The sequence below is a fragment of the Budorcas taxicolor genome, chromosome 19, assembly GCF_023091745.1.
Source record: "Budorcas taxicolor isolate Tak-1 chromosome 19, Takin1.1, whole genome shotgun sequence".
Classification (NCBI taxonomy): domain Eukaryota; kingdom Metazoa; phylum Chordata; class Mammalia; order Artiodactyla; family Bovidae; genus Budorcas; species Budorcas taxicolor.
The window spans coordinates 60,937,924-60,960,918 of NC_068928.1; the positions used below are offsets into that span (position 1 = coordinate 60,937,924).

The 22,995-nt window shown below is 49.9% G+C and overlaps 1 protein-coding gene across 3 annotated transcripts in view; it reads right to left on the bottom strand.

Annotated features, from left to right (window-relative positions):
* Window positions 1–2,839: 2,839 nt before the first annotated feature.
* PRKAR1A (protein kinase cAMP-dependent type I regulatory subunit alpha) overlaps window positions 2,840–22,995 on the bottom strand; it is a 44,096-nt gene continuing 23,940 nt past the window's right edge. For 2 of the 3 annotated variants that reach the window (XM_052658792.1, XM_052658791.1), the window contains 10 exons: window positions 18,100–18,309; window positions 13,340–13,510; window positions 8,365–8,456; window positions 8,120–8,181; window positions 7,318–7,364; window positions 6,309–6,467; window positions 5,588–5,648; window positions 4,439–4,560; window positions 3,460–3,541; window positions 2,840–3,159 (listed from right to left, as the gene is read on the bottom strand). In XM_052658792.1, the coding sequence (XP_052514752.1) occupies window positions 2,987–3,159; window positions 3,460–3,541; window positions 4,439–4,560; window positions 5,588–5,648; window positions 6,309–6,467; window positions 7,318–7,364; window positions 8,120–8,181; window positions 8,365–8,456; window positions 13,340–13,510; window positions 18,100–18,273 (1,143 nt within the window). In that variant the 5' untranslated portion in view covers window positions 18,274–18,309 and the 3' untranslated portion in view covers window positions 2,840–2,986. Of the gene's footprint in view, window positions 3,160–3,459; window positions 3,542–4,438; window positions 4,561–5,587; window positions 5,649–6,308; window positions 6,468–7,317; window positions 7,365–8,119; window positions 8,182–8,364; window positions 8,457–13,339; window positions 13,511–18,099; window positions 18,310–21,080; window positions 21,213–22,995 lie in introns of those variants that run through there. The other variant, XM_052658790.1, reaches the window with a different exon arrangement.

Genomic DNA, 22,995 nt, shown 5'->3' on the forward strand with positions numbered 1-22,995 from the left:
TGATCTAGACGCTGCTTCTCAATGCCCATCTAGAAATACACCTGCTAGGGCCTAACAAAAATACAGAACGGGTTCAGCTGTCAATTTGTGGTTGGAGAGAAGGCAATGTAAGCAAACTAACATCACATAACTTCAATTTTATGACATCACTACATTCACATCATTAAAAAAGGATTTCATATGAGCCAGTGTTTGAGAGGGACAATTAATCCACAACCAGTATAGTGAACCCAGGAAAACGCTCTTCAACTGTGTTCTGTTAAATATTCCAGCTCCAGTGGGCTGCGGGAGGTGACTGCACCGGGAGGAAGCGCTCGTGCTACGAAGCAGCACCCAGTTCCCGCAGGGCATGGAGAGAAGCACCCTACCATTCTCAGACTCAGCTAAGCCTCCTACGCCTCAGAAACCTGAGGCGTAAACGTTAGAAATGACTTTGTATGTGTGCAAAACACAGACACACACCTAAATATATGAACGCACTTATTAAATTTAAACCAAGGAGCATGCTGACCTAGGAGTATTTTCCATTCAGTCTGGGAAAGTTTCAAGGCCAGAGAACCAGTCTACCCTTAACAAAAAGGAATTCTTGATTTAATTTTTTCCTTCCATCATTCAGTAAACAGATCCAGTACATCTCAATTATCCTGAAAGTAAGGGTTTTAGATTCACTGACAAACTGAACTGGAAAACACTGAAAAGAAACATATTCTATGATCCCCTCATCCCCTAATTCACAATAAATTTTCATCCTTGCGCACCAGATTTGGATTCAGAGTTTTTGGGCGAGTGGGGATGGAGAAGAGAAGCAAAGGAGAAAGGGAAGAAAGACTGATTCGTTAAAGGATTAAATTATTTAGTCTTTTTATTACTTGACCCACTGTTGAGACAATCTACAGCAAAAAGAAGAGAGTATATTAGCACACACAGTATAACCGGACTCGCAGCCAGCAAACGATGCGGAGCGGCCCTTGGGTGGCCCACACTGTCCAGAGCAGGAGGTCTCACAGGCTCCCTTACCAAGCCCAGAAAGGATGGCTGCTGAAGCTCGGGATGTCCACTGAGACAGACGACGCCACTGCGATTCCTCATATGCACCCAGACTGCACAAAGGGAAAGCTCAAAATGTGAGCATTCTTAAATTCAGACTTCAATTTTCTTAGATTAAAAACTACAAAAAGGGGTAAACAGCAAAGCCAAATGACTTAAGAGCAAAATTCATTTAGGAAGCATTGTGGCTATCTAAACACACATGAACGTGATCATATACATACAGGAAACTGCAAACGCATGACATTCTCAAGTACAGTTTTGGCGTTTAAACAAAGATCAAATTAAGCTTTAAGCTAACCAACAATTTTTAATATTTTAAATATAAAAAGGCAGCTAAACACAAAATACAGATCAAAAATCCTCATTTAGTATAATTTTGAAAAATAAAAAACTTGTAATAAGGTGGCTTTCTATTCCACACTAAAAGGTAAATAAAATGTTTCCCAGATTTATACTCCAAACTAGTAACAACCTAAAAACTGTTCAAATCTGTGAAAAACATGTACCATGACCAATTTAATGACCCAGGAAAGGGTAAGAAGGGATTAATAATTGGAGCCAGTTGCATACAGATGGAGAAAGAAACGCTTGCAGTCATTCCCAAATATACCCCCCCCACGTTATGTTACAAAGATCACAAGGCAAACAAGAGTGCCTCCATTATGGAGCTGTGAGATGCTGTTTAAAAACAACAGATGAACAATGGGGCTATCACTGGCGCCCAGGGAATAGTTTAACAACACAAGGTTGATAAGGCCGGAAAATACTGAAATACAGTTAAGACTCAAAACAAGTTTACACAGGAAAGCCTCCCAGGGAATAAAACAGTGGAGAGGGAAGCAGAACTTCTCAGGACGGCCTCTCTGACGGACGTGCAACACAGACACGTCCTACCGCACCCCCAAGCCCCATAAAGTCTAGCGGATTTAAAGCGGGGCGAGGGGTGGTGGCGGTGCTGAAGCAAGTAAAGAACGTCCGCTCGGGGCAGGGTCCCGACACTGAGCTGCCGGCCCGTCGCCCCGTTAGCAACCCCTCTTCCCTTTCACATCGACATGCAGTGTATCTTTCCTGGAGTCAGGGCTTACAGGGCCTAAGAGATTACCATCCTGGAGTCACCTGAAGGGTGTACACTAACCAGAAGCTCTGAGTTAACAGCCAAGAACGCAGACCTCGGATTCTCATCAATTCGGCACCTGCTGATGAGCATTTGGCACTGGCTGGAAAGAGGAAAGTCTAAGGAATCTGTGAGCTGAGGCATCTGTCGTTCAATCAGAACTGGTATCTGTGGCTTATGATTTGGAGTGAAACGCAGAAAGCAGGGAGAGACAGCCACACCTCAACGTGCTGCAGAGCTGAAGAGGGAGCCTTATCCCCCAGAGAGAAACAGAACCAGGCCCTCAGCCGACACACACAGATTCTTATCAAACAAGAAAAGACCTGGTCGTATCACAGCAACAAGGGGCGTCTCCACCCTTAGGCTACTTTAACTACAGACCGATGTCCTGCTAAGGTTCTTCGGCACCTGTTCTTCCTAATCCTCAGAGCTTCATGAGAAAGCATTTACTCCACAGGGACCGACGGCACACACGGCCACAGTCTAAAGAACACGTACAGTAGCAGAAGGCGGGCGTCACTTCAAGGGAAGCTCACACTGCCGCCTCAGCCCCCAGGCCCCTCGGTGGAGCGGGGTCAGCCCTCCGCAGACAGCCAGCGAGCGGGCTGGGGGCACGGCGGCGGGGGCTGGGGGGCGAACACCAACACTGCACAGAGAGGCGGGGACAGCCAAGTCTTCAGAGAACTCTTCTATTTATTTAGCTGTGTGAGCACTCAGTAATGCGCCAAAATAAAAACGGTGCCACAAAAGCAACTTGAACAGAAGCCGACAGGAAGCTGCGGTGCCAGGGGCGGCGGGCGCTGCGCGGGGCCGGGGCGGGCCTCACACAGACAGGGACACGAAGCTGTTGTACTGCTGGATGTTGCGCTTGAGGATGTCGGAGCACGGGCCGAGGACACGCTCGAACCGCGGCCGGTCCAGCTTGACGCACTTCAGTGGGCCGCGGGCTACCACGGTGGCTGCACGGGGCCGGTTCATCAGCAGAGCGATCTCGCCTGGAGGGGAGAGGGCGCTGAGAGCGGGCACACTCCCGGAACGCTTTCCGAGAGGCACCCTGAGAGCAGAGAGAGACTCGCCCAGACCACACGACATCCAGGCCACACAACATCCGCACTTCAGAAAAACCACCAAACGACAGACCTGAGACAGTAATGTAATTCTTAACTGAGTCAAGGTCAAACGCTCCGGGAGCCAAGCAACTGAAGTGGGCACTGAAGCGCAGGAGAAGGGAAACAAGCGCAGGAAGGACCGTGGCGCGTGCTGGGCAGGGACGTCACCCCGCGGGGGCCACTCACCGAAGTAGTCCGAAGGGCCCAGCCTTCCCACCTCCACAAACTCCTCGTTCTCTGAGCGCCGCTGCAGCACCGCGGCCGAGCCCTGCGATGGGACCACCAAAGAGCGAGACACGTTAATGTGGCCCATGCCCAGGGGCACGCTCGGTGCCCTCTGCGACTTTAGGGCTCTGCCAAGAGAAGCAGAATTCAGCAGCTGCTTCAAATCTTCTGTGTTCATGTGATGGAGAGGACTGGAGAGTCAGCACAGGCGTGACCTCTATCCCCAGAGTTCCTGCTGGCGGCGCTTCGCATCAAGCCAAGGGACCGCCAGGGTTTGGACTGAGGCAAGAAACTGCAGGAGGAGGGCCAGACCCAGGCACACCGGCTCTTCATGGACACAGGTGTACGTGAGCGACACCCCAGCTCCTCCAGGTACTGTCCCTGCCTGCTGCCTCACAGTGACAAGAGTTCCATCTGCGACAGAAATGCCAGGGCTCAGAAGAGCCTGGACATGCTCCTGCCTGGCCCTGCTCACTAAGACGTCCTCAACCCCTGGCTGGAGAGGTACCGGCAGCTTCTCCTGACCCCCCTCACAGCACACACCAGCTGTGTGGGTCTCCATGTCCACGGTCATGAGCACATAAAACACAGGAAAACAGAGAATTTAAAGACCTGAGCTGGGCCCTTCATTGCCAAACAGCCCCAAAGCATGATTTTAACAAAAATGTACATCACCTCACAGTCTGCACGTTGAATGGCAGAGTTCTGTTCGGCCTGTATAAGCAGGATTAATTTAAGTAGATCTGAATCTGGCTAATACCTCCCACAATTCTGACTTTGACTTAAACTCATTTAAAACGTGGTGGCCTAGCAGAAAAACAAGCATCAGCACTTCAAAGGGAAGGACGGCCTTCACCTGAAACTGCCAGGCGACCCTAGAAGAGAAGCTGCGGCTGGGGACCAGCGCCCCCTTCCCCCTCCGGGGCTGCCCCGTCTTTACCTCCAAGATAATGAAGAACTCATCACCCGGCTCCCCCTGCACCACAATCTTCTGCCCGTCTTCAAACTGGACTGGTTCCAACGCATCGGCTACCGTGAGACGCTCCCACTTGTCCAGAGATTCTAAAAGGCAGATAGCAAAAGAGTTTCTCTATGTTATTTGGTATTGCTAAAAATTTCAAAACAAAAAGTACAAAAAGTCAACTGAAACACTCCAGTGTGGCTCAGATTCAACTTGGCACCTGTCTTCAACTAGCCCTCTCTCAGCAACACCCTGTCACATGCAAATGGCCCACGCACCCTCCTGAATTCAGGGGCCCAGGAGCCAAGCTAATCTACACCAACTCATCCAGTGGGAAAGGAATGAAAAGAACGTGATCATTAAGTATTGCCAAAGACTGCCATCGATGCAACTCAAACCTGCAATTATACGACCCAAAGAGAATCTGTTCCAGAAATGCAGAGAAATAACTCAGATTTATTTACAAAACCAGTAAGAATAACTAAAAAATAACCTATGTTCCCAAAGGCCAAACTAACACTCTAGACACTAGAAGTAATCATCTCTGAGAAAGCAAAGGGCGGGCACGAAGGCAAGTCACTGTGAAAGCAACGACTCATGCGGCCGTATGGAATCCACCATTCCCTCCACGCAGAGCAGCCTGTGACAGCGTCTCCAAGCCCATGCCGCAGACCCCGCAGCAGCACTTCCAATCACGCTGCTCTGCAGTTCCTCAGACTCTAGCATTCTTTCAGAGAAAGCCAGCAAGTGGCACCAAACCTTTCCACAGAAGAGACACATTCTTGGTGACACTCACTTCCCTGAACTGAAAAAACTCACTGACAGAGCAATGGAGACCCAGTCCCGGGGGTAACCAGCCATCCACCGTCCGGAGGACAGGTCCAGCCTTCCTATCCTTCCAGGAAGAATCAGTAGCACTTATTTCTAACTAAGAGGTCAGCCATCCACTAGCAAATTAAACACAAGTTGAAATTACTTCTTAGCCAAACTTCAGTTTCACATTCCTGTGCTTTTTGTGACTGTGAAAATATATTGATAACTCAAGCCATTTTTATGAAACGGAATCTACTTCCTTAAGCATTACTAACACTTCAATTTAGCGATTCTCCATGCAACTTCCCAACTTACCTAAAATAGACACTTTACTAAGAAACTCCTCATACATCTTCCGCTTTCTCAGCGTGCTTCCCTGTAAATGAAAAAAAGAAAGTCGTATCTCTAAACTGTGTAAATCACAGACCTCTGTGGAGTAAGAAATGTTGTTTCAGGTAAACTGACAGCAGTTACTCAGAGCTTGCTTGTTTTCTCCTGTTGGAGACGGTAAGGTCTGCATTGAATAAAAAGCTCTCGGTAACTTGCTCCTAAAAGGAACACCAAGTATATGGCCAAAGAATTAATCAAAAACTGAAACATCAAAAAAGCAAATTATCAGTTCTGCAAAAAAAAAAAAAAAACCCCCAAGTAAAGCTGAGTATACTTCCAGCTTAGGGTCCTTCTCCACAACCTCCATCCTCCACAGAAAGAAGGACTCAAACTGCTATCACAGAAACGTCAGCGCAGCATCCATCAAGCCGTCCGTCTGTGTGAAGACTGGCCAAAGGGAGATGCGCTGACCGACGGAGACAGTTCCAAACATCCGCTGACCACTGCACACACACCCTGTGTCGGTCTCCCGTATCATTTCAGCCAAAGTTCTGTTCTAAAAGATCTCTGTCGCAAATGGTGTAACGGGTAATGCTAAGGTCAAGCATTCAATCGTTACAAGTATTCCCATCTTCCCGCGGTGGCACTGTCGAACGCGAGTCACACAGCCTGGACGGTGGGCTGCACCCCCTCGCACGGGTCTCACCATGAGGATCCTTCTGTAGCTGTCCCGGTCAATGCCCCACAGCTTCACGTTCGTCTTGGCCTTGACAGTGGCCGCTCGAGGAGTCCCGTAAATCAGAGCAAGCTCCCCGAAGCTCCCTCCTTCCCCAACGCTGGTTGCCCATTCATTGTTGACATAGACCTAAAATACAAAAGCGCTGGTTATCTCTACATACACAAATATATACGGATTAAAAACCCGCACACTCTTTTCAAAGATCAGAATCCTGAACTCTGTTGTAGAAAATAAGATGTTACCTTTCCGGACCACAACAGGGCAAAACACCTGACTTGTGACAAGTCAGACATGTCCAGAGTGTCTATGACACAGCTGGTCTAATTATCTGGGGAGAAAAAGGCCCTCAGCACGGACGGTGAGCGCAGAGCAGTGACCTAGGCACTGGCAGTGCTCCTTACGTGTTTACGAGGCAAAAGGAGGAGGGGGCAGAAGAGGCCGGTCAGACGGCATCACCGGTGCAACGGACATGACCATAAGCAACCTCCAGGACAGAGGAGGACAGGAGAGGCTGGCGCGCGGCAGCCCATGGGGCCGCAGAGTCGGACACAACACAGCCACTACGCAGGTGTATTTACAGAGCCCTGTGCCAGGCACTGTGCTGGTCAGCATTTTACTCACTGTGCCACTGAGTTCTCTGATGCTCTTATGGGAGGGACAAGATGTACAGGACAGAGGCTGCACCCAGTCTCCCGGCTGATGACCTGTCGAGACCCCCGACCTTATCCTGCAAAGCAGGCACACGTGCCTGAACTGCTAACCCAGCAAAAGTTCCGAACTGTACATTCAGCCAAAGAAACTACCTTTAGAAAGTTTATGTGTCAGTAAAAATGGCCTTTCTTGGTGTCAGTGAAACATCTGGCAAAAGGAATCTAACATACGAGGATGCAATAGCCCTCAGGCCTCTCAGAAGCAGTAAGGGACAAGCTGACTTTTAAAAGAGTCTCGACATATTTTTGCTATTCTTAAATCTTACGTCCATCTCTCCTTGGTCAATCACGTAGAAGTTATCCCCTTCGTCACCTAAAAGCAAGGAGAGTAAAAAAGTCAGAAGCAAATTATAAATTAAAAAAGAACAAATCAAACCAAAAAGTCCAGCAATATATTTTACAAGTCATAAAACTGACCAGGTCATCAGTCATCTCATGGTGAAGACGCCTCTGAAAAATAACTTAAGCAAGCCACTTACTACAGAAATGTAACTGCTATGTCATCTAAAACAACAAACAAGATACAATAGTAACAACGTATCACCCTGTCACTAAAAAAGAAAATACATGGCCTTTGAAACCCCAAGAAGATACTGAGACTAAACAAGGAAGGAAAAGAGGAATGCCCAAAGCGAGCCCCAGGTCAGTGTGTGCGAGCCCCAGGTCAGTGTGTGCGGGCCAAGTGAGAGCCAGCAGGAGGGACAGAGCCTCCCACAGAGACGAGCTCGGTGAGCAGGAGTCTGAGCGTGGCTCACTCCCTGCTTTACCTTCCTTGGGCCCGTTAACGATGAATATAGAGCAGACGAAAAACCTATGTGGCCCTGGAATTCCTTACAAAGTGAAAATGCACAAATCTTCTCTAACAGTCACTATGAACCAGACTACACTGACATTAGGGAAATATTACTCCCTTAGGCAAAGTGTGCCTTTTACTTTTAGCTGAGACGATTTTAATTAAAGAAATAAGAAAATCCAACAGTATACCAAAAGGAAGATGGTAGGCTTCAAAAGGAAAAAAAGCTCCACAACTTTAACACTAGCACTTGCCATAAAAGCGGCCACCCTTACCCTGCTGAATGACAGTCTCTCCAGCAATAAAGGAAACCGGGAACATGGCGTCAAAAATGTCACTGCAGGGAGAGAAGGCTTCGTGTTACAAAACATTAACCTAGGTCTGTTAGTTAACCTTAGAGCTTCCAGATTTTCAGCCTGGAGTGGCACCACGCCAACAATTATGAAGACGCTTTAAAACTTCCAACAGTGAGGCAGCTAGTTTGGGATCCCAACTGTACCGGAAAAAAAATATCACCTACCTTCTCTCGTTATCATCAAGATGTGAAAACAGTACGTTCTTTTCAATGGCTTTAGCTAAAGCAGCCATTGTCTTATAATCTTTCGGTATAACCTAGGAAAGAGCAGAAAGTCCAATGACCATTCCATATGTTCCATAAACCAAAACAACTTCATGACTGAAACCAACATTTCAATTAGATGTCAAGCTACCTTAGGTATTTAGACAAGTCTGCTTTGAGTTCAGTTCAGTTCAGTTGCTCAATCGTGTCCGACTCTTTGCGACCCCATGAATCGCAGCAAGCCAGGCTTCCCTGTCCATCACCATCTCCCGGAGTTCACTCAGACACGTCCATCGAGTCCATGATGCCATCCAGCCATCTCATCCTCTGTCGTCCCCTTCTCCTCCTGCCCCTAATCCCTCCCAGCATCAGTCTTATCCAATGAGTCAACTCTTCGCATGAGGTGGCCAAAGTGCTGGAGTTTCAGATTTTGTATCTTTCCTTCCAAAGAAATCCCAGGACTGGTTTCCTTTACAATGGACTGGTTGGATCTCCTCGCAGTCCAAGGGACTCTCAAGACTCTTCTCCAACACCACAGTTCAAAAGCATCAACTCTTCAGAGCTCAGCCTTCTTCACAGTCCAACTCTCACATCCATAGATGACCACAGGAAAAACCATAGCCTTGACTAGACGGACCTTAGTCGGCAAAGTAATTGTCTCTGCTTTTGAATATACTATCTAGGTTGGTCATAACTTTCCTTCCAAGGAGTAAGCGTCTTTTAATTTCATGGCTGCAGTCACCATCTGCAGTGATTTTGGAGCCCCAAAAAATAAAGTCTGACACTGTTTCCACTGTTTCCCCATCTATTTCCCATGAAATGATGGGACCGGATGCCATGATCTTCATTTTCTGAATGTTGAGCTTTAAGCCAACTTTTTCGCTCTCCTCTTTCACTTTCATCAAGAGGCTTTTTAGTTCCTCTTCACTTTCTGCCATAAGGGTGGTGTCATCTGCATATATAAGGTTATTGACATTTCTCCCGGCAATCTTCATTCCAGCTTGTGTTTCTTCCAGCCCAGCGTTTCTCATGATGTACTCTCCATATAAGTTAAATAAACAGGGTGACAATATACAGCCTTGACGTACTCCTTTTCCTGTTTGGAACCAGTCTGTTGTTCCATGTCCAGTTCTAACTGTTGCTTCCTGACCTGCATACAGACTTCTCAAGAGGCAGGTTAGGTGGTCTGGTATTCCCATCTCTTTCAGGATTTACACAGTTTCTTGTGATCCACACAGTCAAAGGCTTTGGCATAGTCCATAAAGCAGAAATAGATGTTTTTCTGGAACTCTCTTGCTTTTTCAATGATCCAGCAGATGTTGGCAATTTGATCTCTGGTTCCTCTGCCTTTTCTAAAACCAGCTTGAACATCAGGGAGTTCACGGTTCACATATTGCTGAAGCCTGGCTTGGAGAATTTTGAGCATTACTTTACTAGCACGTGAGATGAGTGCAATTGTGCAGCAGTTTGAGCATTCTTTGGCATTGCCTTTCTTTGGAATTGGAATGAAAACTGACCTTTTCCAGTCCTGTGGCCACTGCTGAGTTTTCCAAATTTGCTGGCATATTGAATCCAGCACTTTCACAGGATCATCTTTCAGGATTTGAAACAGCTCAACGGGAATTCCATCACCTCCACTAGCTTTGTTCATAGTGATGCTTTCTAAGGCCCACTTGACTTCACATTCCAGGATGTCTGGCTCTAGGTGAGTGATCACACCATCGTGATTATCTGGGTCGTGAAGATCTTTTTTGTACAGTTCTTCCGTGTATTCTTGCCACCTCTTCTTAATATCTTCTGCTTCTGTTAGGTCCAGACCATTTCTGTCCTTTATCAAGCCCATCTTTGCATGAAATGTTCCCTTGGTATCTCTTTTTTAAAAATTTTTTGTTTTCCTTTTATTTTACAATACTGTATTGGTTTTGCCATACATTGACATGAATCCGCCACGGGTGTACATGAGTTCCCATTCCTGAACCCCCCTCCCACCTGCCACCCCATCTAATTTTCTTGAAGAGATCTCTAGTCTTTCCCATTCTGTTCTTTTCCTCTATTTCTTTGCACTGATTGCTGAAGAAAGCTTTCTTATCTCTTCTTGCTATTCTTTGGAACTCTGCATTCAGATGCTTATATCTTTCCTTTTCACCTCTCTTCTTTTCACAGCTATTTGTAAGGCCTCCCCAGACAGCCATTTTGCTTTTTTGCATTTCTTCCCATGGGGATGGTCTTGATCCCTATCTCCTGTACAATGTCACGAACCTCCATCCATAGTTCATCAGGCACTCTATCTATCAGATCTAGGCCCTTAAATCTATTTCTCACTTCCACTGTATAATCATAAGGGATTTGATTTAGGTCATACCTGAATGGTCTAGCGGCTTTCCCTACTTTCTTCAATTTGAGTCTGAAATTGGTAATAAGGAGTTCATGATCTGAGCCAGTCAGCTCCTGGTCTTGTTTTTGTTGACTATATAGAGCTTCTCCATCTTTGGCTGCAAAGAATATAATCAATCTGATTTCGGTGTTGACCATCTGGTGATGTCCATGTGTAGAGTCTTCTCTTGTGTTGCTGGAAGAGGGTGTTTGCTATGACCAGTGCATTTTCTTGGCAAAACTATTAGTCTTTGCCCTGCTTCATTCCACATTCCAAGGCCAAATTTGCCTGTTACTCCAGGTGTTTCTTGACTTCCTACTTTTGCATTCCAGTCCCCTATAATGAAAAGGACATCTTTTTGGGGTGTTAGTGCTAAAAGGTCTTGTAGGTCTTCATAGAACCGTTTAACTTCAGCTTCTTTAGCATTACTGGTTGGGGCATAGACGTGGATAACTGTGATATTGAATGGTTTGCCTTGGAGATGAACAGAGATCATTCTGTCGTTTTTGAGAGTGCATCCAAGTACTGCATTTTGGACTCTTCTGTTGACCATGATGGCTACTCCATTTCTTCTACGGGATTCCTGCCCGCAGTAGTAGATATAATGGTCATCTGAGTTAAATTCACCCATTCCAGTCCATTTTAGTTCGCTGATTCCTAGAATGTCGACGTTCACCCTTGCCATCTCTTGTTTGACCACTTCCAATTTGCCTAGATTCATGGACCTGACATTCCAGGTTCCTATGCAATACTGCTCTTTACAGCATCGGATCTTGCTTCTATCACCAGTCACATCCACAGCTGGGTATTGTTTTTGCTTTGGCTCCATCCCTTCATTCTTTCTGGAGTTATTTCTCCACTGATCTCCAGTAGCATATTGGGCACCTAATGACCTGGGGAGTTCCTCTTTTGGTATCCTATCATTTTGCCTTTTCATACTGTTCATGGGGTTCTCAAGGCAAGAATACTGAAGTAGCTTGCCATTCCCTTCTCCAGTGGACCACGTTCTGTCAGACCTCTCCACCATGACCCGCCCGTCTTGGGTTGCCGTGCAGGCATGGCTTGGTTTCATTGAGTTAGACAAGGCTGTGGTCCTAGTGTGATTAGATTGACTAGTTTTCTGTGAGTATGGTTTCAGTGTGTCTGCCCTCTGATGCCCTCTTGCAACACCTACCATCTTACTTGGGTTTCCCTTACCTTGGGCGTGGGGTATCTCTTCACGGCTGCTCCAGAAAGCACAGCCGCTGCTTCTTACCTCGGACGAGGGGTATCTCCTTACTGCCGCTGTTCCTGACCTTCAACATGGGAATACTCCTCTAGGCCCTCCTGCGCCTGCGCAGCTACCGCTCCTCGGGTTGCTCCTCCCGGTCACTGGCCCTGGCCTCGAGCGTGGGTGGCTCCTCCCAGCCACCTCCCCTGGCCTCGGACTCGGGGTGGCTCCTCAGGGTCACCGCCCCTGGCTCCTCCCAGCCACCTCCCCTGGCCTCGGACTCGGGGTGGCTCCTCAGGGTCACCGCCCCTGGCTCCTCCCAGCCACCTCCCCTGGCCTCGGACTCGGGGTGGCTCCTCAGGGTCACCGCCCCTGGCCTCGGGCGCGAGGTGACTTCTCCTGGCCGCCTGACCTCGGACACGGGGTAGCTCCTCTCGGCCGCTGCCCCGACCTCGGACGCAGGGTGTCTCCTCTCGGTCGCCGCCCTGACCTCGGACGTGGGGTGTCTCCTCTTGGCTGCCACCCCTGACCTCAGACGCAGGGTATCTCCTCCCAGCCGCCGCCCCTGACCTCGGACGTGGGGTAGCTCCTCTCAGCCGTTCCTGAGCCGTTGCAGCCTGGCACTCTAGGCCGCTGCCCCTGACCTTGGACGTGGAGTAGCTCCTCTCAGCCGGGCTCAGTGTGCCAGCTCGCCGCAGTTAAGTATTTTCAACACAACACTCTCACACTATCTCTGACCCACAGATACTGACTTTGAGTGAACAAATACTAATTAATCCCCTTTGTCCACAACTAGGCCTGCACTGAAAGGCTGGTGTTTGGTTCCTAGTCAACAACCAAAGAAACAAACCAAAATCACCTTACCCAAGGTCATTACTGAGGCACACCTAGGCGTTTTATGATAACTGGTCATCTTCTAAAGTACGAGCATGTACTGTTAGTCTCAGAACCTCTTGCCGGCCCAATTATCTTCCCCCTTCAGGCTAATCGCGTAACTGGAAATGGCAGCCTGGCTCTCAGAAAGAGCCAATGGAAATGGACGACGCTTACAGAGCAAAAGGTTAAAGGCACCCCACGAATGAGAGGACGTCAAAACCTGACACCACAATTCAAGACAAAAAGTACTGCTGGTCTTTCACTGCAAAACACCACCACGGAAAAGAAAATCCCTCAAACTCAAGTACTCACTGTTTCATAATCACTACAGATACTTCCTCTGATGGCCTATTATTGCAGAAACGTGCTCCCCAGTACCCAGGAACAGCGCAGGATGGAGTACGGCCCACTCTGTCTGTGTTTACTACTGGGAACAGAGCACGTTCATCAGAGGAGACACTCCCAAGTGCAGGTACCTTCCGAACATAGGACGCAGCATCCTCCTCGGTGTAGACCTCAGCGCTGATGGCCCCGCGTCGCCGCCGGCCCTTCACCACGGGGTTAGGGGGCGGCGGGGAGATTTCATCCTCCCGAGAGTCTGCACGGCTGCCTGCTTTCTGCAGGTTCTGGATCTGCTTTGCCTCCTCCTAAAAAATTACAAGTTTATAAAATGAGACCCTGCATTGGTGCTCTTTACTGGTGTTCTCCTATTCTAACGCCAGTCCTTCTCAGTCACTGCAAATCTCTCCGTATCAACGTGAAAGTTAAGGGGCAAAGGCCAATTGAGAACAGGAGAAAACGGAGAGTCGAATTTGAAGAGAAATACTCTGAAAGGTTATACTGCTCCTCAGATGGCGATAGACGCGATACTAACAAACAGCCACTGGCACAAGGGCACGCAGCACGCACAGAAGAGCTACACACGCACCACGGCCGCAAAGCGACCGTCATCTGCAGGAACTCAGCGGCGATAAACCGCAAAACAAAGCCTGGGAGATGGGTGTGCCTCGCCCACGCACGCCACTATGAACAGCACTCAGGCACAGCAGAGTGACACAGCGAAGTCCAGACCGTCAGGCGACCCCATTAGCTCAGCCCGAAGCCCGTGGACCTGCCACGCCACATCACACGAGGCAAGGGGAACACAGAACCAGCGCCAGAGAGTGCTGAGCCTGCGGTCTGCATGTTCAACAGATAACACAATGGGATGGGAGCCTGGGCTCCACACCTGCCCTGACAGAGCTGGAAGCTTTCTTTACAAAGGGCAGGGCTGACACTCGGCTTACCTGCTTTTAACAACTGATTAAACCAATCCAAATGAAACCAAGATCAACCGTTTAACAATCTTATTTTTCAGATCTAGGGCCTTAAAAAGAAATCCCCCTCCGGTCTGCAGTAGAGAATGAGTTATGACTGACGCCAAACCCGAATGAAACAAGCCGAGGATGGCAAGCTATCACCTCCTCATTCGTGACTCACTCTCCATTCTTCTCCTAAATCAGCCTTGAAATTCTAAATGACAGCATTTACTAATTATTTCTGAAAAATTCTGATAAAAAGAATTGAAGGAGGTGGCGGCTTTTTCTCCCGCCTGGTACTCAGCTCTGCATCCGGCATCAAGACAAAGAACACACCAGTGCAGCAAGAACCATCTAGAACCACCACCACTGAGGCAAGAACAGCACTTATTTCTATCAGGAGACTTGTGCCCAATGGTTGTTTTTTTTTTAATTTTTGGAGGGAGGAACCAGCTTTATTTTTCTCATCTAGACTTTTCAATTAAAAACACAGTAACAAAGGCCTATAACAAAACTAACATGAATGTATTTGCATATTTAGTTACAAATGCACTTACCTGTTAATCAAATAATAAAGTGTGTCTACTGCTAGGCATTTAAACATGCATGTATGTGAAATTACAGATACACACCGTTATTCACTATACCAAAGCTTTTAACAGCAAAATACGGGAAACCACCAAAATGGTCATCAATGTGGCAATCAAGTAACGCCCATAATTAACGTATGTCCATACAATGGGACACCATGCACACACTGGACACGCGTGTATAGACGCCCGTATATGATGGAACTCGGGCGGCGCTCCAGGGAGACCATGGCATAGGAAAAAGACTTTTCATTGTCCTGCTGATCCACGGGCAAATATGTAACCAAATTGTTTTTTAAAAAATTTTCAAAGAAAACTCACTTCATTGTCATTCTGGTAATTACAGTAACAGGTAAGGTTTTTCTCATTCCATATTAACAGAGAACTTTAAAACTCAAGTCTCCCCAAAGTTTAAAGTTCAAGAGCATAAATGAAAACACAGATTCTACCCCCCCAGGATTTGTCATTGATACTTCAAAAAAATTCATGAAAAATCTCACAGGTAACCCTTCGTTTGGAAGTACCATCTATCTAAGGGAGTTCTTACTGTCTTAGACGATTCGGAAGTGCCAAGAGCACTGCGGTCTTAACAATGCTTCCTGGGTTTCCAGCTTCAACGGCGCTCGATGTGTCCTGATCCTGATGACGCAGAGCCAGGGCTGAGGTCACTCGTCTCTCCCGAGCATCGCGACACGTTCTCACGCCCTTTTTCGTGCTGCTGTCGTTCTTCAGGGTCCTCACTCCTCAAAAGAGCCCTCCCAGTCCACCTACTGTCAGGGCATCCCAGCACACTAGGTCCTGATTCTGGCCCGCGGCTCACTCAGCGTGTTCCCACCATCCTCCCTGCCCTGACATCCATTCTTCCCAGAGGGTGAAGCCAGCGTCCCAGCCCACTGACGTGGGGTTTGGTACGTGGCCTGTTCTGCCACGCCACGCCCTCCTGTGAGTCTGCACTCTGGCCCCTGGAGCCTCTGACCGCTCTGCCTTGAGAACAGCATGCCTTACACACGGCTGCTCCTTCCACTGAGCCCCAGAACAAGACATACGCAGCCAAGACAACATGGGCCGAGCAGAGAGCGCTGCACACGCACGGCCAAGTGTCAGGACATCTGGAGTAAACCACTGAGGCGCAGGGGGCACGAGGTGCTGCAATAGAAGCTGGTCCCTGGGTGGCCACGGCCACGTTCCCTGACCCCTCTTCTCAGCTTTCCTGCTTCCTCTCTAGAATGGTGACAGTCACCAGCCTCACACGTTTGAAATAATGAGCATTTGCAGAAGGTCAATGGCTCACACAGCACCTGGCACACAAGAGGCACTCCATGGTCAGAGCCATCACAAAGCCTCTCAGCCACTAGTTGGCAAGGCTCACGTGAACACACACGCAAGAGAGGACTCAGATCACAAACGACAGCCTGAAGGGAACTGCAGACGCTTCACTGGACCAGCTGACAGGCTTCTGGGGCATCTCTTACTGAGCAGTTGCGGGAACCAGAAACATGAGCCCTGGTTAGCACAGCGAAGAGGAGACAAGAGTGATCCTGTATTCTCAGACATACACCTCAACACCTAACGTACAAAAATGACCTGTTCCACAGCTGAAACCCGAGTTTCGCCAACATCCGCTTATCTTTAGTCAACCCTGGCTAAAGGAATGGATGCGAGTGAACAAAAGCCCACGAATTACACAACAGCGCTAAGCTGTGCCTCCTACTCGGGGCACACCTAGAAACCCCACGTGCACAGCGACGCCTCTCAGGGTCCTTCCTGCTTCCCCTGCAGTCAGTGCTCCAGCAGGGCCATCAAAGCGCAGCCCTGAGGCAGCACGGCACCCACACTCCCTACAGAAAGACACACACTGCGTGCCTCGCCAACCTCGTCCGCTCAGCGGGTGGCTGCTACTAATGTGCAGAGAGAAGAGGGATCACCTTACGGTGACCGGTGACCGACTTCAGAACCAGACCTCCAGGAACGCACTTGGCTTCCAAACAGGGAGGGAAGGCCCACAGCAGCCTGGCACTACAGCGCTCCACTACCAGAAACCGCTTAAATAAGAGAAAAACCAGACTTTCTACCACAATTCCAAAACACTAAGGCTACATTCACTGGGACTGGTTAGGTTTTCCTGTTGTTTTTAATTATTCTAATCATGGTACTAGACACGAATTTCAACAGCTTTCCAAGAAAACGGGAAAAAGGGTCCAATCACTGAGCCACCCAAACATTTTCTGAACATTAGTAAAACAGATTCTTTTACTAATTATGCTGATTGAGAAGCTGTCCAAACCAGTGGAATACAGTATAAAAGTTTCTGCAATACAACTAGATAATTAACAATCATACACCTAAGAAAATGCCTCCCAAGTGGTACACTGTCATTATGAACCACGTCACAACTTCAATATGCATTAAGAAAATCTGTAACTTTACCCTGCTGAAAGTTCAGGAGCAAATCAAACAAACTACTCAAAACTTTTAACAATCCAGACTTTCTCATTCATCATTTTTTTGAGGGGACTGAACTAAAGCACCGACCTTGAAGAAAAATGACCACTTTGCTTAGACTAGCACATACCCCATGCTTAGGTCCCACTGACACACACACAATAAGGATGAACAATGAGTAAAATCTCAATCTCTTTTTTCTCAAGAGAAAACAAGTCCTGACCAGAACTGTAAATAAAGTAGAATTCTGACAGCCATCAATCTTGCTCTCTCTGCTCCACGGTCGATTTATGTTGGGACATACCTTACAATAAGACACACTTGGACAACTCAGAGTTTCTAAGACACTAGTCACAAGCCAGACTTGTATGCTCCAGTACAGTGATTTCAAACGTAGGATAAAGCCTACAAGTTTACTTGTTTTGCTGAAAAAAACAGCATTAAATGCTTTCAAGTACCGCAGAAGTTCTCAATTCACGCCACTGATGTACTATTTTTACTCTTTAATTTTTACTGCAATATAATCGATTTACAGTCTTGCGACAGATTCTGCTGACCAGTGCTGTGCTACTTCCAATCAACTGAACCAGCTCAGTTATTTTATTTGGTCCTTTTTATGTATTAATTAAAGCAGTTACAAGGCACTGTGGCTGGAAAACCTGCTAGCCAAGTACACTGAGCATCAGAGTAGATGTGCTAAATCCCACTGGTTACAAAGCTACAAGTTACTGCAAATGCACTGACTGCCTTTGTTCCCTGAAATTCTATTTTAAATGATGATGATGATGATAAATGATTATTTGGTCAGAATTCCTTTTCTTCCCAAAGATAGAGCTCGGCAACACGCTCCAGCCTTGCACTTAACCACCGTGCGGGTCAGCTCTGGCGCTCCCCGTTCATGCTCACCTTCTCCAGCTTCTCGAAGTACTCCCTGAGGAAGGCCATGGGCCTCTCGGGCCGCGCGGTGCACAGCTGCACGATGGAGTCCTTGAGCAGCGCCTGGATGTTGTGCTTCTGGACATAGAGCTCGCATTCCCGGAGGCCGCGCTCCTCCTCGCTGGCCGTGGTGCCGGAAGCCATGGTTCACCACAGAGAAGACACCGAAGCTCGGGAAAGCTGGTCACAAACAGCAAACGTCAAGCTGGCCTTCGACTTAACAAACTCACCAGGCAACCGATTCACAAAGATTTCATTCTCACTAGGCAGATTTTTTAAATTTTAAAACAGGGAGGTGAGGGCTAGGGAGTGAAGTATGAAGAGAAGGCACATTCTGGCAAGGCACTGCTGCACAGGGCCCAGGCCTCGAGAGGCACCGACTCGGCCGGCCACCGGCTCTCCCCGGGAGGGGCTGGTGCTGGTGCTGAGGAGTCAGGCAGGCCCCCAAGGGAATTTCATTCAGTTCTCTTCTGCAAAGGGATCCTGGACATGGGACACGTGTAAAAGGCAAACAGGACAGAGAACTACAAGGCACGGCAGTCAGCGCTTGGTGAAAGCAAGTAAGCACCAAGAGGAACGTCTGACGTCCCCTTCACGTAACCCGGATCCCAGGGGAGCAGGCAGATCTCACCCAGCAAACCACCCAAGCACAGGCTCTGATCAGCCAACACAACCAAAATGGTTTAAAACACAAAAGAAACCCGGATGCATAACAAAGGCAATTTTTAATCCCAGACTCTTTATACCGGATGCCAGCCTTAAATGATAACACAATTATCCACGAGTAAAAGGGAAAATCTTATACGTTATTAATAGGAAAAAAAAACACCATATAAACACCTTAACAAGTAAATTATAAAACATTTGAATAGGGAAATGTTAAAACGTCAAGTTTTTAACTCACATGAAGACTAAATAGATAAACTACACTTACTGAATTTTAGAGAGTTTAAAGGATTCGATGTGAAAGTAAACTAAACAGATGCAGTAATGCGCGGCTAACCTGAGCCTGGAATTCGAAGCTCACTGACTTAACAAGAGAGTCACAAACTGTTTTCCTTCCTAATTATCATGTAATTAAGATCAGAAGATTAAGGTAAGGTCCTCTCCACTCTGCAAGAGAATTCAGTACTAACCCACGTTTTCCAAATACAACGCACACAAAACCAATGAGATCAAACTAACTTTCAAAGGACAAAGAAAGAGCACAGCAAAGAGGGACAGTACTGTGCTGTTACTCATTTCGTTTTGACAGCTTTCATGGTAAAGGTCAAAAACTAACTAACAGGTCAGCAGACTGATTAACAGACCAGGAGAAAGTTTGTAGATACCTGACAGGCACATAAATTAAAGAGGCCACAGAAAAAGATTCCTGCTGCTCCTTCAGAAATAAACACACACACACACACACACACACACAAAGATTACTTTTAGATTTACACCGCCTCTTTTACAGGTCAGACAACCATATCAACTGAAAATACACTTCAGGATTTTCTGCACTAGGAAATATATCGTACTGAAAGACACCAAAATCAGTCAATGAGATCTGTGTTTCAAAACGTTGTGGGAACATCAATACATGTTTTCAACTGACCAGAGAAACCATTCAAAGGTCAGGTTTGTGGTAGAAATGACTGGGTCCAAGAGGTGAAACTGGTTTTTTGTTTGCAACAATTTAATTTAAAAGACCAAAAAGAGGACACTGGAAATTTGGCAGCATATTATTAGAAATGCCCCAGGATTGATGCGTTCATCGTGTGAACCCCGGAAAATCCCTATTTCATGGTCTTAATTTCTTAACGGACTATAGACTCACTCTGCACTTGTACTCAGTTCTGCTGCTGCTGCTGCTAAGTCCCTTCAGTCGTGTCCGACTCTGTGCGACCCCACAGACGGCAGCCCACCAGGCTCCCCCGTCCCTGGAATTCTCCAGGCAAGAACACTGGAGTTGGCTGCCATTTCCTTCTCCAATGCGTGAAAGGGAAATCGCTCAGCCGTGTCCGACTCTTCGCGACCCCATGGACCGCAGCCCACCAGGCTCCTCTACAGCCTACAATTTAGCTCTCCCTCGCCCCCCGTTACTCAACTGCTGAAAAACGGACACCGCACTGTGTCTCCTTAAGAAAACACTGGGATTCGTTCTTCTGGAAATTCAGTTGTGACATTAACACAACGCTGTGTCCAAGGGATTAGATGCGAGGATGTATGTCAGACCCTTTGAGAAAATCGCTGATTCAGGCCGCGGCCAGGAGCCCTTCCTGGGGGTCATCCTCGGGGACCACGGAGACGGCCACCGCCGCGGGCTCGCCCCGGCGCGGACGCGCGCGCCCCGAGCGGCGGGGGGGGGGCTCCCGGACGTGCGCGGGGACGTGCCCTTCGCGGCACTTGGGCCCCGGCCGCGGGAGGGAGGGCCCCCATCCCGCTCCGGTCGGAAGGCCGCGGGGAGACCCCGAGGGGGGCAGCGGGGCGGGGGGGGCCGGCAGGAGGGGGCTGACGAGCGCGCACCGGCCGGGGAGGCGGGCGGCGGCCGCCGCGGGGGCGGGGCGGGGCGGGCGGCAGGCCGGGGCGGGCGGGGAGCGCCGCGGGCGCGCGCGGAGGCGGCCGCGGGGCGAAAGCACGTTCCCCGCCCCCGAGGCGGCCGCAAGGGCTGGGGGCGCCGCGCGCCCCGCGCCGCCGCCCGTGTGGGGGGCGGGCGCGCGCGGCGGCGGGGGCGGGCCCGCGCCGGGAGCCGGCAGCCGGGAGCCGGCGGGGCGGCCCGGGGCGCGGACGCCGGGCCAGCGCGGGGCCCGCGGCAGCCGTGAGGAGAGGCCGCGCGGGCGGGCGGCGCCGGGGGAGCGGCCGTCCCCCCGCAGGGCGCTCCCCGCGACGCCATCTTGGGTCGGCCCGGCGCCCCCGGGCGGGCGGCGGGCGGCGAGGCGGGGCGCGCCGGGGCCCGCGGGCCCCCTCACCTGCGGACGGGCGGCGGCGGGCTCGGGCTGCGGGCTCGGAGACGGCCGGCGGGGCTCCCTCAACGACGCCCTCCCGGCCCCGCTCCACTCGGCGACAGCGGCTCCGCAACGGCGCCACCGGAAACGGCCGCGCCGCAGCCAATCAGCACGCGGCTGCTGACGTCAATGCGCCTCGCTCTGGCCAGAGCCGTCGCCCCGGCAACCTTAAAGGGGCAGCAGCCCCGCAGGCGGAGCCTCGCCCCTCCGCCCCCCGGAGTGGTCCTCCCTCTGCCCTCGTTTCAGCGCGTCCCTGATGCGCAGCCCCCGGCGCGCGGCCTCCGGCTCGGGGCTCCGGTCGCCCGTCCCCTGCCGCCCCTCACCTGAGCCCGTCCGGACGCCGCGAGCTCCCGGCTGCTCCGCGGGCTCCCGGCCCCTGTGCGCGCGGCGCGGCAGCTCGCGTGCCCGTCCCGCGCTCGCCCAGCGCCCTCCTGCCGCGCGCGCCGCCCGCGCCTTTTCTCCGGCCCTCGGCGCCCGCCCCCGCTCGGCCCCCGTGGGGCGTCCCGGGGGACAGGTGGGCGGCTCCGCCCAGGGCCCAGCCGAGGGGGCGCGGGCCCGGCGCTGGGAGGCGGCAGCTGCGCCGGGGGCCGCGCGCGGGCGGGTGCGGGCCGCGCGCGCCCGCCGGGCATCCGGGGGCCTCCGGGCTGCGGCCGGCCATCCGGCCCAGGAAACCCGAGCCTCGGCAGCTCCGGCTGCCCGCCCCGCGCCCCCCGCCCAGGGTGCTGTGGCTGGCGGAGGCCGCTCTGCCCCTTTGGGCACCAAGTGCTGGGAAGGACTTTGTGGGCGTCCAGGAGAGGCCCGAATCCCCCTAGAACTTGAAGCGCCCCCAGCCTCACCCCTGACCCAGTGCGGTGAGAAGTGCACACCGTGCTGATGGGCGCAGACCCTCTGATCGCAGGAGAAATCTCAGTCGCCTGCAAAACGGCCCCAATCGGGGACGATGCGGGGGGCGGGGGGGCGGCGTTCGTCACCGCTTCAGCCATTTTTTTTTTCCATCCCAGACTCTGCCCCTGAAGAAAGGGTATGCAGAAAGACAGAATAAATGAAGACCCTTGGAACAAGCGCATCCTTGTGTCTGGCTGGTACCTGTTGGACTCTTGGGGTATATAGTTCTAGGGCTGCATGTGTGAGATACACAATGGATTTCACCCTTGTATCCCTGGACTTAAAGGACATGAACTTGAGCAAATTCCTGGGAGACGGTGGAGGGCACGATGGCCTGGCGGGCTACAGTCCATGGGGTTGAACAATATATATATATATATAAAATGAGATACATGTTATGAGATGTGTATGTAAGAGATATATATCATGAATAATTTTATATTGATTCCAGATCAAAACTATATTTTGGATCTATTCGGTTAAATATTGTTAAGATTAATTTCGCCTTTGTTTTTTTTACCTTTTTATAGAGCTATTAGAAAAATTTCAAATACCTTTAAGGTTCGTGTTTACACTGTTTCTGTTGGTCATCACTGTCCTAACAGGCCAATTGCTCCCCTAGGTCCAGCAGTCTGATAGGGCTCCTGCTTCTCAGAGTATTTGTTCTATTTAGTTGTGGTTATCCCCTGCTTTCTGGAAGTCAGAGGAAGCATAGACAATTATCAGAAGGGCCAGATTAGGTCGATGAGAGGAGTGTGTATGGGGAAGTGCCCACACCCCCATGAATCTCCCCCCAAGGATGGGTGGAATGACGGATTAAAGGCAGAGCCTCCCTCATGTAGGATTTCAAAGAGAACAAACAGGCTTAAGCTGGCAAGCAAGAGAGGACTTCAATAGCAGTGAGCAGGCCCAGTCATGTTCCGAGAAGCAAACACGGCTGTCAGTTAAATCTGAGTTTGGTTTCAGGCTCCGCCATCTCCGGTAATTGACTTAA